Source organism: Rhyacophila brunnea, unplaced genomic scaffold, assembly GCF_057557595.1.
Source record: "Rhyacophila brunnea isolate RB1 unplaced genomic scaffold, BYU_Rbru_1.0 scaffold_3, whole genome shotgun sequence".
In the NCBI taxonomy this organism is placed as follows: Eukaryota; Metazoa; Arthropoda; class Insecta; order Trichoptera; family Rhyacophilidae; genus Rhyacophila; species Rhyacophila brunnea.
This window is the reverse complement of record NW_028232965.1, coordinates 28,688,043-28,698,436: the sequence shown is the minus strand read 5'-3', so window position 1 is coordinate 28,698,436 and position 10,394 is coordinate 28,688,043. Positions and strand designations below refer to the sequence as shown.

At 30.0% G+C, this 10,394-nt stretch overlaps 2 protein-coding genes across 2 annotated transcripts; one reads left to right on the top strand and one right to left on the bottom strand.

The window, feature by feature from the left end:
- LOC147068181 (endocuticle structural glycoprotein SgAbd-2-like) lies at positions 1–300 on the bottom strand. The gene has a single exon (XM_085952610.1). It carries the CDS (start codon positions 298–300, stop codon positions 1–3), a length of 300 nt encoding a protein of 99 aa, XP_085808736.1.
- A 6,342-nt stretch (positions 301–6,642) lies between these two features.
- Positions 6,643–6,960, top strand: LOC147068180 (endocuticle structural glycoprotein SgAbd-2-like). Its single transcript, XM_085952609.1, has one exon. The coding sequence runs from the start codon at positions 6,661–6,663 to the stop codon at positions 6,958–6,960; it is 300 nt and encodes a 99-aa protein (XP_085808735.1). The 5' UTR covers positions 6,643–6,660.
- Positions 6,961–10,394: the final 3,434 nt, after the last annotated feature.

Sequence of the window (10,394 nt, the reverse complement as noted above, 5' to 3'; positions counted from 1 at the left end):
TTAAGCGACGACAGACTTGGGTAAATGTTCTCCCTCAGCCCTGAATCCTTTGTCGTCAGCGACCCACTTGGTGCGGTAGACCTGTCCATTGGGAGCGGTGAAGGAGTATTCGCCTTCCTTAACGAGAGCGTGGTCCTTTCCGTCGATGGTTGGCTTCAGGGCTCCAGTTTCGGTGAGGATGGTTCCATCTGCGCTGACGTAACGGAGAGCGAACTGGCCGACCTCGTCGTGCTTCTCTGTGCGTTCCAACACCGGGATGAATCTGGGTGCATCTGGAGCAGCGAAGGCTCCGACGACCATCAGGCAAACAACGAAGAGCTGTAAAATATTTCAACAGAAAACTCAGCAAAAACCGTCACGAATATCTTGAAACTGTTATTGTTGATGGGTTAATGGTGAATAATTGTATCAATAATTTTCTAACAATTTGCACTGAAGGGAATAAATTCGAAAATGGTTTTTAAAATAATAATTATTTAGCAATTCAATTTAATTTACGGTGGAATAATCCACATAAAATGTATATATTGTATTAAATATAGTGTAAATTAAATTAATGTAGTCCTTGTTATGTAAAACTAACGAAATCATAAGGACGATGACAAGTGTTTTTGTTTACTTATTTTAAATACTTACGAATTGCATTTTGATTTGGATGGTTGTACTACGTTAAAGTAAACTTAATAACTGTGAATAATTGAAATATTTTTCTCTATTTATACATCATCAAACATGATTTAGATTTCAATTAATTCAGAATGAACTAGGTACCGGTTATTTTATACAGATCGTGTTTAAATGTCTATAGACATTCACATTATATTATAGTTCCACTAATGACTAATTAATATGCATTCTTTTCTCATTTCAAAATGCTATATTTAACTATAATAATCAAATACAATATAATTTTTCATATAGTTTTCTTATGCTAAGCCTTTCCATAACAAACGATTAGTAAGTTACCATAGATATAACATTTATTCGTTATTTTTAACATTTATTTTTAAATATTTAATATAGAATAATTGTAGGTACACAATTATTTTAATATAATGTTTTGTTTTATTATCACATTCAATAACCAAAGCTAATGAATTGGTTCATAAATTCTATCGTCGAAACAGATATTTTTGTACATAATATTAATATTATGTAAGCACAGTCATTTTACTAATTTTATTATTGCTTACTAGCTGAAGTACCCGGCCTCGTATGAGGTCAATTCATCGATCGACATACATTTATCTTTCTAAAAAAAACAATGATAATTACATTCTTTATTATCAAAATATCTATATCTAGGCATACATGTCAAAATGAAAATTATTCTGAGAGCCAAGTCAAACAGATCGAATGCAAAATATGCAAACTTTATCTGACTTGAATATTCAAAATTTGAATTGATATGAAAGGAAATTTGAACAAACAACAAACTTTGTACCTATTTTTATATGTAGATGTCAGTTATGTTGTTAAGGACAAGGAAGAAAATGAAATCAAACAAAAATATTTTATATAATATAAGTATGTATAATAAAAAAAAAAAATTATATATTGAAAACTAATTTTGAAAAAAAAGTACTTAAAACAATTAGGTAATTTATAAATAGTCTTGATTTACATCTTCAGCTATTTTTAAATACAGATTACTATTGTTATTATAAATCCATTTTTATTCACTATTGTAAGTTACTTTACAATGATATTAATTGAAATATTTTATTTCCAAATTTTCCAAAATGTTTTAGATTATGCTGCATTAGATTATGGTACATAACCCTCATTCTTTTTTTAATATTTATATATTATTACTTACTGTGTCCGGAATCATCATTGCCTTGTCCGTATGTTCCGGTGCTGGAAGGATTGGCCTGGTAGTTTAAAAATTGAATTATAAAATTCTTATTAATCACCTTCTTTAAAAATAATTGGTTATTATTTTAGGTATTTTCAATTTCCAGGACAAACTTCTTTTATTTTTTAATCATCCAATTTTTATAGAGTAGGAGTTACCTACTGGTTAAAATATACTCATTATTATTATGCTATTGTTATCTGTTATTATTCAAGAAATTTAATATCTTATTTAGTATAAATATTGTAAACTGTATTTTTGCGTTGCTTAACATTTTTAATAGTATACACGTGGGATTGATTTTATAAATAGTATTGTAAAATAATCACCTATTCGTAGTTGTTGAAAATGTTTAAATGAATATAAAATGTATACATGTTTAAATATATATAATATAGATATAACTCCATTATAGGTTTAAAATATTTTTCTGAAGCTTCTGCATTTTTTTTAAAGTGAAGTCACTGTTAACAGTATGATGTATATTGTGTAGCATGGCCTTCGCAAGGGGTCGGCGTGGCGGGTCAACTTGGTAAGTGAACAAAAAAAATACTCATCATAAATGTATCCAAAAGTTAACAAAAGTCACCTGCACCGCTATTTTACTTCAAGAGTATTAACATTTAAAAATATCATGTGATGTCGATACCCTTAATAATTTTACCTCGAACACCATTTGGAAAAAGCTACTGTAGAGCGTCACACCGCCTTAAACCTTAGCAATTATGTTGGGGAGGAGGAGGGCGCTAAAGATCCTGGCCTGAGAGAACGCTTCAGGAAGTGGGGGCCATGATGTGAAGTATCTAATTCTAAAAACCGATATGTCTACAATTTAAGATTTATGGAAAACGATGTTTTTGTATTACATGGATAAATACTTAGTTTTACGTTAGTTTACAAATTTTTAATTTGTCGCTCTCTGTAAATCATTAAGCTGAACAATAAAATATTTCGTATGCTTTTCACGAATTTTTAAAGCTATATGTCATTACAAAATGTTTTCAATTAGTTACTTATAAATTATGTTCGTATATTTTGTTAGGTATTGACTATTTGCCTGATCTGAAATATTTTTGAGCTGTTTCGGGCTATAAATTTGTTTTCAGAATAATCTTAATAATATTATAAAAATATAGATTCAAAACCGCCGAGAAGTACAAAAATCGTGGATATTATGGTCATAATGAGGCGAAATTCACAATAACCTGGTTTTACTTAAATTAATGAACCCGTTTCATTATTTCATCTACCATAACGGTCGATACTTTTAAAATGGTATATACCTACAACGTGAAATCTCTAATAAATGAATAATAATATAATAATAAAATCTAAAAGTTTTATCCTATACAATAATATGTACCTATAGTTTAGAAGACTTTGTATACACTTTCTTTTTAATGTTGTTGTTAGGTAGGTACTAGTTATTATTTCCACGGACCTCTTTTTTATAACAAAACCAACATACTCATGAGTTACACAATATTTACTAATTTTCACCCCACTTTTTAATTAAAAATATATGTAATCTGAGGAAACATTTATTTCCCCAGAGCTTTCATGAACAATGTACTACTGCATTTCATATCATAAATTGTATGTATATACATACATCCAACAACGTCTGCTTTGTAAACACAGCTTATAATGTGATTTCTTTGCATAAGTAAATATCATGATAATTCGATAATAGTAACAATATTATCAACATTGTAATGTCCAGCAAAGATAATAATATGTGTATTGTTTTGATTAAGGACATCTAAAGTAGTAATTTTAATGAAACGTAAAATTACTTAATAAATTTTATCGAAATGAAAATTGCACCTTAATATATTTATTATGTTTGATTGTTGATACGTGTAAAATAGGTAATTGTTTATTTTGTATACTATTTAGTTACATTTAATAAATAAATGTAACTGGCAAAAACTACAATTTTTTTACCTCTAGTAGATATAAAAAGCTAAGATTTATTTGTAAAATTCTTATAGCATGGGCTACTAATGTTTTTAATATGGGTACGAGTATTTTTTCCTGTATGGGTATATGAAATCTAGTTCACACTTCTGCGTTGATCATTTTCATATATATTTTCATCTTCCGTACAATCTTGACTGCTTGAATAATACAAGTTGATAATAGAGTTAGAGAGCGTACACAATATTAATAGAGTTTTGGAACGATCCTATTGATAAGGGTCTTCGAAGCTATAATGAATATGTCAGATGACGAGTCAGGTAAAAAAATGAGTTTTCTGTATAAGTTAAGCAGTGATTCTTCTATCATCTTCCGCTCTGTGATAGCAGGATATTTCTCTAGAATGAAAAACATCTAAATAATACTACTGAATAAGCTGCTTTTCAATAGATAGGAAATGAGACATTGAATTGGGAGATCTAAACTATGGTAGTTAAGCTCTGTATAACGATGTAACACGTACTTTGGTCAAAGCAAGGGAGGAAGATTTTGACTGCCAGAGAAGAATGGAGAAGTTTCTTAAATACAGTCAAGGCCCCCAGCAGTTTGTAATGCGAATTATAATAAATTTGACGATTATAAACGTGTTAATAGAACAATTATTTAGTATTATTTATTTATAGTATTACAAAGTATATCCATCTAATAATATTTAATTGAAAGTATATACTTATTGCTTGCATAGCATTTATAATAATATGTTTCACCTGAGCTCTTCGAGTTATATTAAAACAATTCGGAGATTCATTACATTTAAGAAAATACAACACAATGACAATAAAGCAACATATTCAACGACACTTGGATTTACTTTGTGGATTTTAACTGCAATAGTAGAATTAGCGAGGGATTAATGTATCAACACAAGAAGTGACTATTACGTAAGTATTATATAAGATAAGCTTACATAAGCACATAAATTTATTTGGATAATATTTATTAGAAAAAATTCGTTCGTGAATCATATAAATTATGTTTGAAATTAAATTTTACTTAATTTATTTATATTTATATATATATATTTAAAAGACTCTAAGACTTATATTGTTAATTATCTTATACATACTTCCGGATAACTTTACTTATTTGAGTTACACACAAAAAATACACTATTATAAACTAGGTTTCGTTTATTTGAAGACACCAATTATTAATTAACTGTTTCATGTGACAAATTGTTTAATATTTATCATACAAAATTAATACATATAGGGGATTTTTTTTCTCAAGAATATTGAAAAGTATACCTAACAGAGGCCCATATACTTATATTGTTTATTTATTCTAAAATAAAATTGATATTAGGTTATCATTTTAATGGTATTGTCGTATTTATTTGAAAATAAAGCAATACTACACATAAATTATTACTAGAGGTAACCTTATGCAGTAAGGGGTCTGGGATTCAAGTCACGGGTCTAGCGAATTCACATTTAGTTTTTTAAAACCAGATCCGATTAGTCAAACAAGTGGCTAACATACATTTCTTGTAAAAAAAACTGTTAAGCAACCTCTTCGTGAGATGGCCATGATCATTGAAAATCCACATCGGATTGTTGAACCATTTTTTTTTAATTAGGGTGAGGTCTGGCCTCGCTTAACTTAGAACTATGGTGGACGACCCGCGGCCTATCATACAATTTAGTACAGTCCACCGACTAAATTAAATATGCAAAAAAAACTATTTAGATATATTGCTCTTGAAGAAATATCTTTGATGTAGCTACCAAAATTGTATTGCCCGCATTATAACTTGGTAGGTAGAGTATACGTTTCATAACTTTGCACTTTTTACTACACTGATACGCATCTTTGCCTGATTACCTCGCATACAATTATATCAAATGATATTCACTTATATTAATGTGTGTAGTAATAAATTTTCATTGTCACCCTAGAGCCGGAGTGTAAAGTTATGAATCGTATACTGTACGCTAAGCATATAGCGATGAACGTGCACCAAATTATACATAATAAAAACAATTAAATAGTATTTTTCAGAGAGAATAATATATTCTAATATCATAATCCGCTACACATTATGCATCCTGCGAATGAATACAAAATTGATAAAAAGAACTAGGTATACCAATAAAAAGGTAGTGTATCACCAACTTAGCAGAAAGGCATAAAATTTGTTAATATAAATACACATACATTATAAATAAAATCAATAAGAATATGCACAAATTTTCAATCAAAAAAAGAGCTTTACCAGTGGACAAGTAATTATTATTATTACGTAATCTTTGGCCTGTACAAAGCCTTGGAGAACGATATAATGCAAGTTGGTTTATTATTCTAATGCAGTTGTCCAATACAATATACTTGTTTGATTGCAAATAATTAATGCCTAGGGGAACTTTAGGTTCACCTACCTAATGCCCCAAATAATATGATTTTAATTATTATTTGCAAACTCCAACGTCGCATCTGATCGCAATCAGTAACGAGTAGTTCCATCAAGTGGGAAATTATAAATTAATGTTTAATTATATCAAATATTTTTAGCGCGTTTATAGTATAAATACAGAAATCATTTTTTAATTATTATCATTTCTTGTGTGTCACATTACTGAGACAACAACTACTTAAATATGCAATTCGTGAGTTTTCTTCATTTATATATTTTACAATTAAATTACCTACCTACTTACTTTTTATAATTTCTTAGTTATTTTTCTATATTATATAAGTATAGACACATTACAATAAAAATATAATTTAAAACTATTCGAAACACAATTTCGTCAATAATATTCATAACAAATTTCTTTATAATTATTGTCTAATATTATTTAAAGCTCTTCGTTGTCTGCCTGATGGTCGTCGGAGCCTTCGCTGCTCCAGATGCACCCAGATTCATCCCAGTGTTGGAACGCACAGAGAAGCACGACGAGGTCGGCCAGTTCGCTCTCCGTTATGTCAGTGGAGACGGAACCATTCTCACCGAAACTGGAGCCCTGAAGCCAACCATCGACGGAAAGGACCATGCTCTCGTCAAGGAAGGCGAATACTCTTTCACCGCTCCCGATGGAAAGATTTACCGCACCAAGTGGGTCGCTGACGACAAAGGATTCAGGGCTGAGGGAGAACATTTACCCAAGTCAATCGTCGTCTAATTTTGATAAACTTCCCGCATACACACTGATCCGAAAAATTTAGCCAATTATCATTCCATTTAACTGTTTTGTAAATTTATACTTTACAATAATTATCACTGTAGAATAAATATTTATTAAAGTGTTCTGTTTTTAAGAGCAATAAATAAATTTATATAATAATGTAATCTTTGTTTAATTTAATATATTGTAATGTTTGTAGGTATCTATTTGGTATCATAAAATAACAGAGTTAAAAAAATATTAATTGAACTAACGGTTATGTGGTAGAAATTCATTATAATGGTTTTTTAAACAAAGTTTTGTTCAATAATCAATTTTCAACCTATTGATGCCGACATCTTATGGTTCGTGATATAATCACACATTTAGAATAACCTACAATTGCTATATAGTGGGTTGTGGGATATAAGAAATTTCACATTTCATCAACACATTTCATCATCACTAATTATTAAATTAAATTCAATAAGATTCAAAACCAGTTTAAAATTTCTAGTTAATCACATGATCATAAAATCGTATAGATGCAACAATTTCCAACACTTACTATGTGATTATTATCAGCCAAAAGCTCTGAAATTAATTTTGATTAGTCCTACATTAACATACAGCCAAGTATTTTAATGTATACTACATGTCAGATTTGAAAAAGCGAGTGGAGAGGGTCCTAGCGATCGGTGTAAATACTGTCGGCTATAGTTACCACAGATAACAAATACATTAACCCCGATCTATTTCTTGTACACCATTTGTTAAGCGATACTAATAGATTTTATTTTGTATTCAATATTGATATAGGTACCTACACAGGAATTAAGAATATTATATTCTTCATTACAGAAAATAAATACTTTTGGAAAATCTTAGGAATGCTAGGAAAAAGGTAGAGCCAAGTGGGGCTCTAACTCATGTCGTTCAATAAAATAATAATAATTTCAAAATTCACAAGATGTACAAGAAGTTCAACAATATAATTTTGGTTAACGACGAATGTTGAATACAATTAAGTTAATAATGTTATTTAACTCAACTAAATAGAAAGCCGATCACCACTCAATTGGCAGATTTAGAAGTACATACCTCAGATAATTGTGGTTATTAGATATTATTCTTACGAATCATCGACGGATCAACAACTTAAAGGCTATGGCACTCACCCGGAAAGTGAAAGATGTAAGTACGAGTCTCACTTGGTCCATCTTTTTTTCATCAGTTTTTTTAAATGATGTATCTTTGGCAATAATATACAAATGTAAGAGCATATTGTCAACAAGCATAGAGCAAAAATTCAAGAATATTTTTCTAAAGAAAATGGTAGTACTCATTGTAATATAAAATATGATATATTACATATTTTTATGTCAAGAACGAAAAGGTTTCTTTGGTTTTTCAAATTTTACATTCTTTATCTAATTTACGTTCACTGTACTTCTTTGATGTATAGTTTTTTTGCTCTTTAATAAATACAAGACTATTCCAACGAAACTGAAAAGCTATATAACACGCTTAACAAAAAATACTACTTGAGTATTAAAAAAAAACATTTGCTAGTCTAGCTTTCAACTGTATAACATGTGAAATAATTCATGTACGAGACGAGTAGAAAATAATACCCTCACGTGAAAAAGCTCCAAAGTGGTGAAACATTTTTATCTCGACAATAGAAAAATGTTTCTGGAAACGTGCACTTACCACTTGTAAACACAATGTAATATTTCAGTTGTCAAAATAAATTCAGAATATATTATTTTTTCGTTTTGTTTCATCTGAAAGTCTGTAAGGATACGATATAAAGGATTTGATATAAACGATCTGAATTTGAATTCTGGTTAATGCTGGATGAATATACTGAAAACATAAAAGAAATCTACTTACTTATTTAAATATTTCAAGAAAGCTCTCACCATTTACAATGCAGTTAATTTACGAACAAAGGCACTACTATGTTATATTTTATTAAGCTCTATAGTCAAAGGTGCTATTTGTTTTACGACGTAAAACAGATACATTTTCTCCCAGCGACGTGTTCGTAATATATGAACTTTTACTGATGGCCTTTTTTTACTATTGACTTTAGTGACGGTGATATATTATAATATAAAACATAATATGTATATTAAAAAATAGATTCAGAATAATATAATGAAACATTTTTTCTTAATTTGTTTATTGTTGTAATTGTTTGCTTTTCCTACAATGACGCTAAAGCTCAAATCGGCCATATCTTGCACGTGAAGTAGCCCCAACGTATCCCCATTCAGTCGATCGAGACAGCAAAACTGTAGCCTCCCTATTTACATTCTCACCTAGGTATTCCGTGAGGATTATTTTTGAATCTTATATATTCTGCCCGCCTTAGTTAATGTATTGTACCTATGGAGAGCCGGGATGTATTGTATATATATCATTATCTTCATTCTAGCTTAATCTCTAAATTCTCCTTCCGGCTTGGGTTCAAAAATCTTCATCAGAAGTTTTTCTTTCAAAAGATTTCAAAATTCCAGTTTCTTTTACAGAAACTGTTAAAATTTCATTGTCATAGCGCCATTACTATTCGTATTAGTTTTATGCAGTCTTAATTTGATATTCCAGTGGACATTCTTGGATTGAAGCACGAGCTATACCCACTGAAAAGTATGTTCTGTTCAATGTAGTCAAATCTTGCCATATTTTACCGAGCTTTAATTTTATTATTTTTGGTGATGTTAGATCTCTGATTGGTAAAGCTACCCACGGTTTTGAACATATATGAATTGAAGGCAATTATTAATTGCTAACACTTTTTAAGTATGCATTATTTTATTTCTGGTTCGGACCTTTTGTTGGTAGAGGTTTTTTTTTATTTTAGTATTACTTTTATACCAGTGAGATTTAAAGTTTTAATCGTAGTGATCTACGGCGTCACAAGCTACGAGTATATATCTAAATAAAAATAAAAAATAAATTAACTCATTGCGCTGATGAATGTTTACAGTGATTTTTAGCACAATCCAATACTAATATTTTTCAAAAAGCTGGAAAGATACTTATTACTTCGAACTATGTCCGATCCTAATAATATCTTATTATTATGGACATACAGTGTAGGTTTGGTAGGAGTAGGTAGTGGTAGGAGTGGTGGTTTATATTAACAGATTTTTTTGTTTTTACGAGAAAATTGACGTCAGCAACAAGTGCTCAACCTATTAGGTCCATACTCTGACTCATACACAAATTGAAAAACAAGAACACTTTACTTTCGCACCTGAGACCCACGACGCTACAGGCGGACGCTTATGCCACGCGGCCATCATATCTTTAACACTGTTAAAGATATGATATTTCCTTTATTAAAGCTTAGTTTGCCATAGCGATTTTGTGACAGTGTACTATCCATACGTGCACGTCCTGTGGGACTGTCCACTTATGGGCCCCGAACGAGCGGAGTTGTT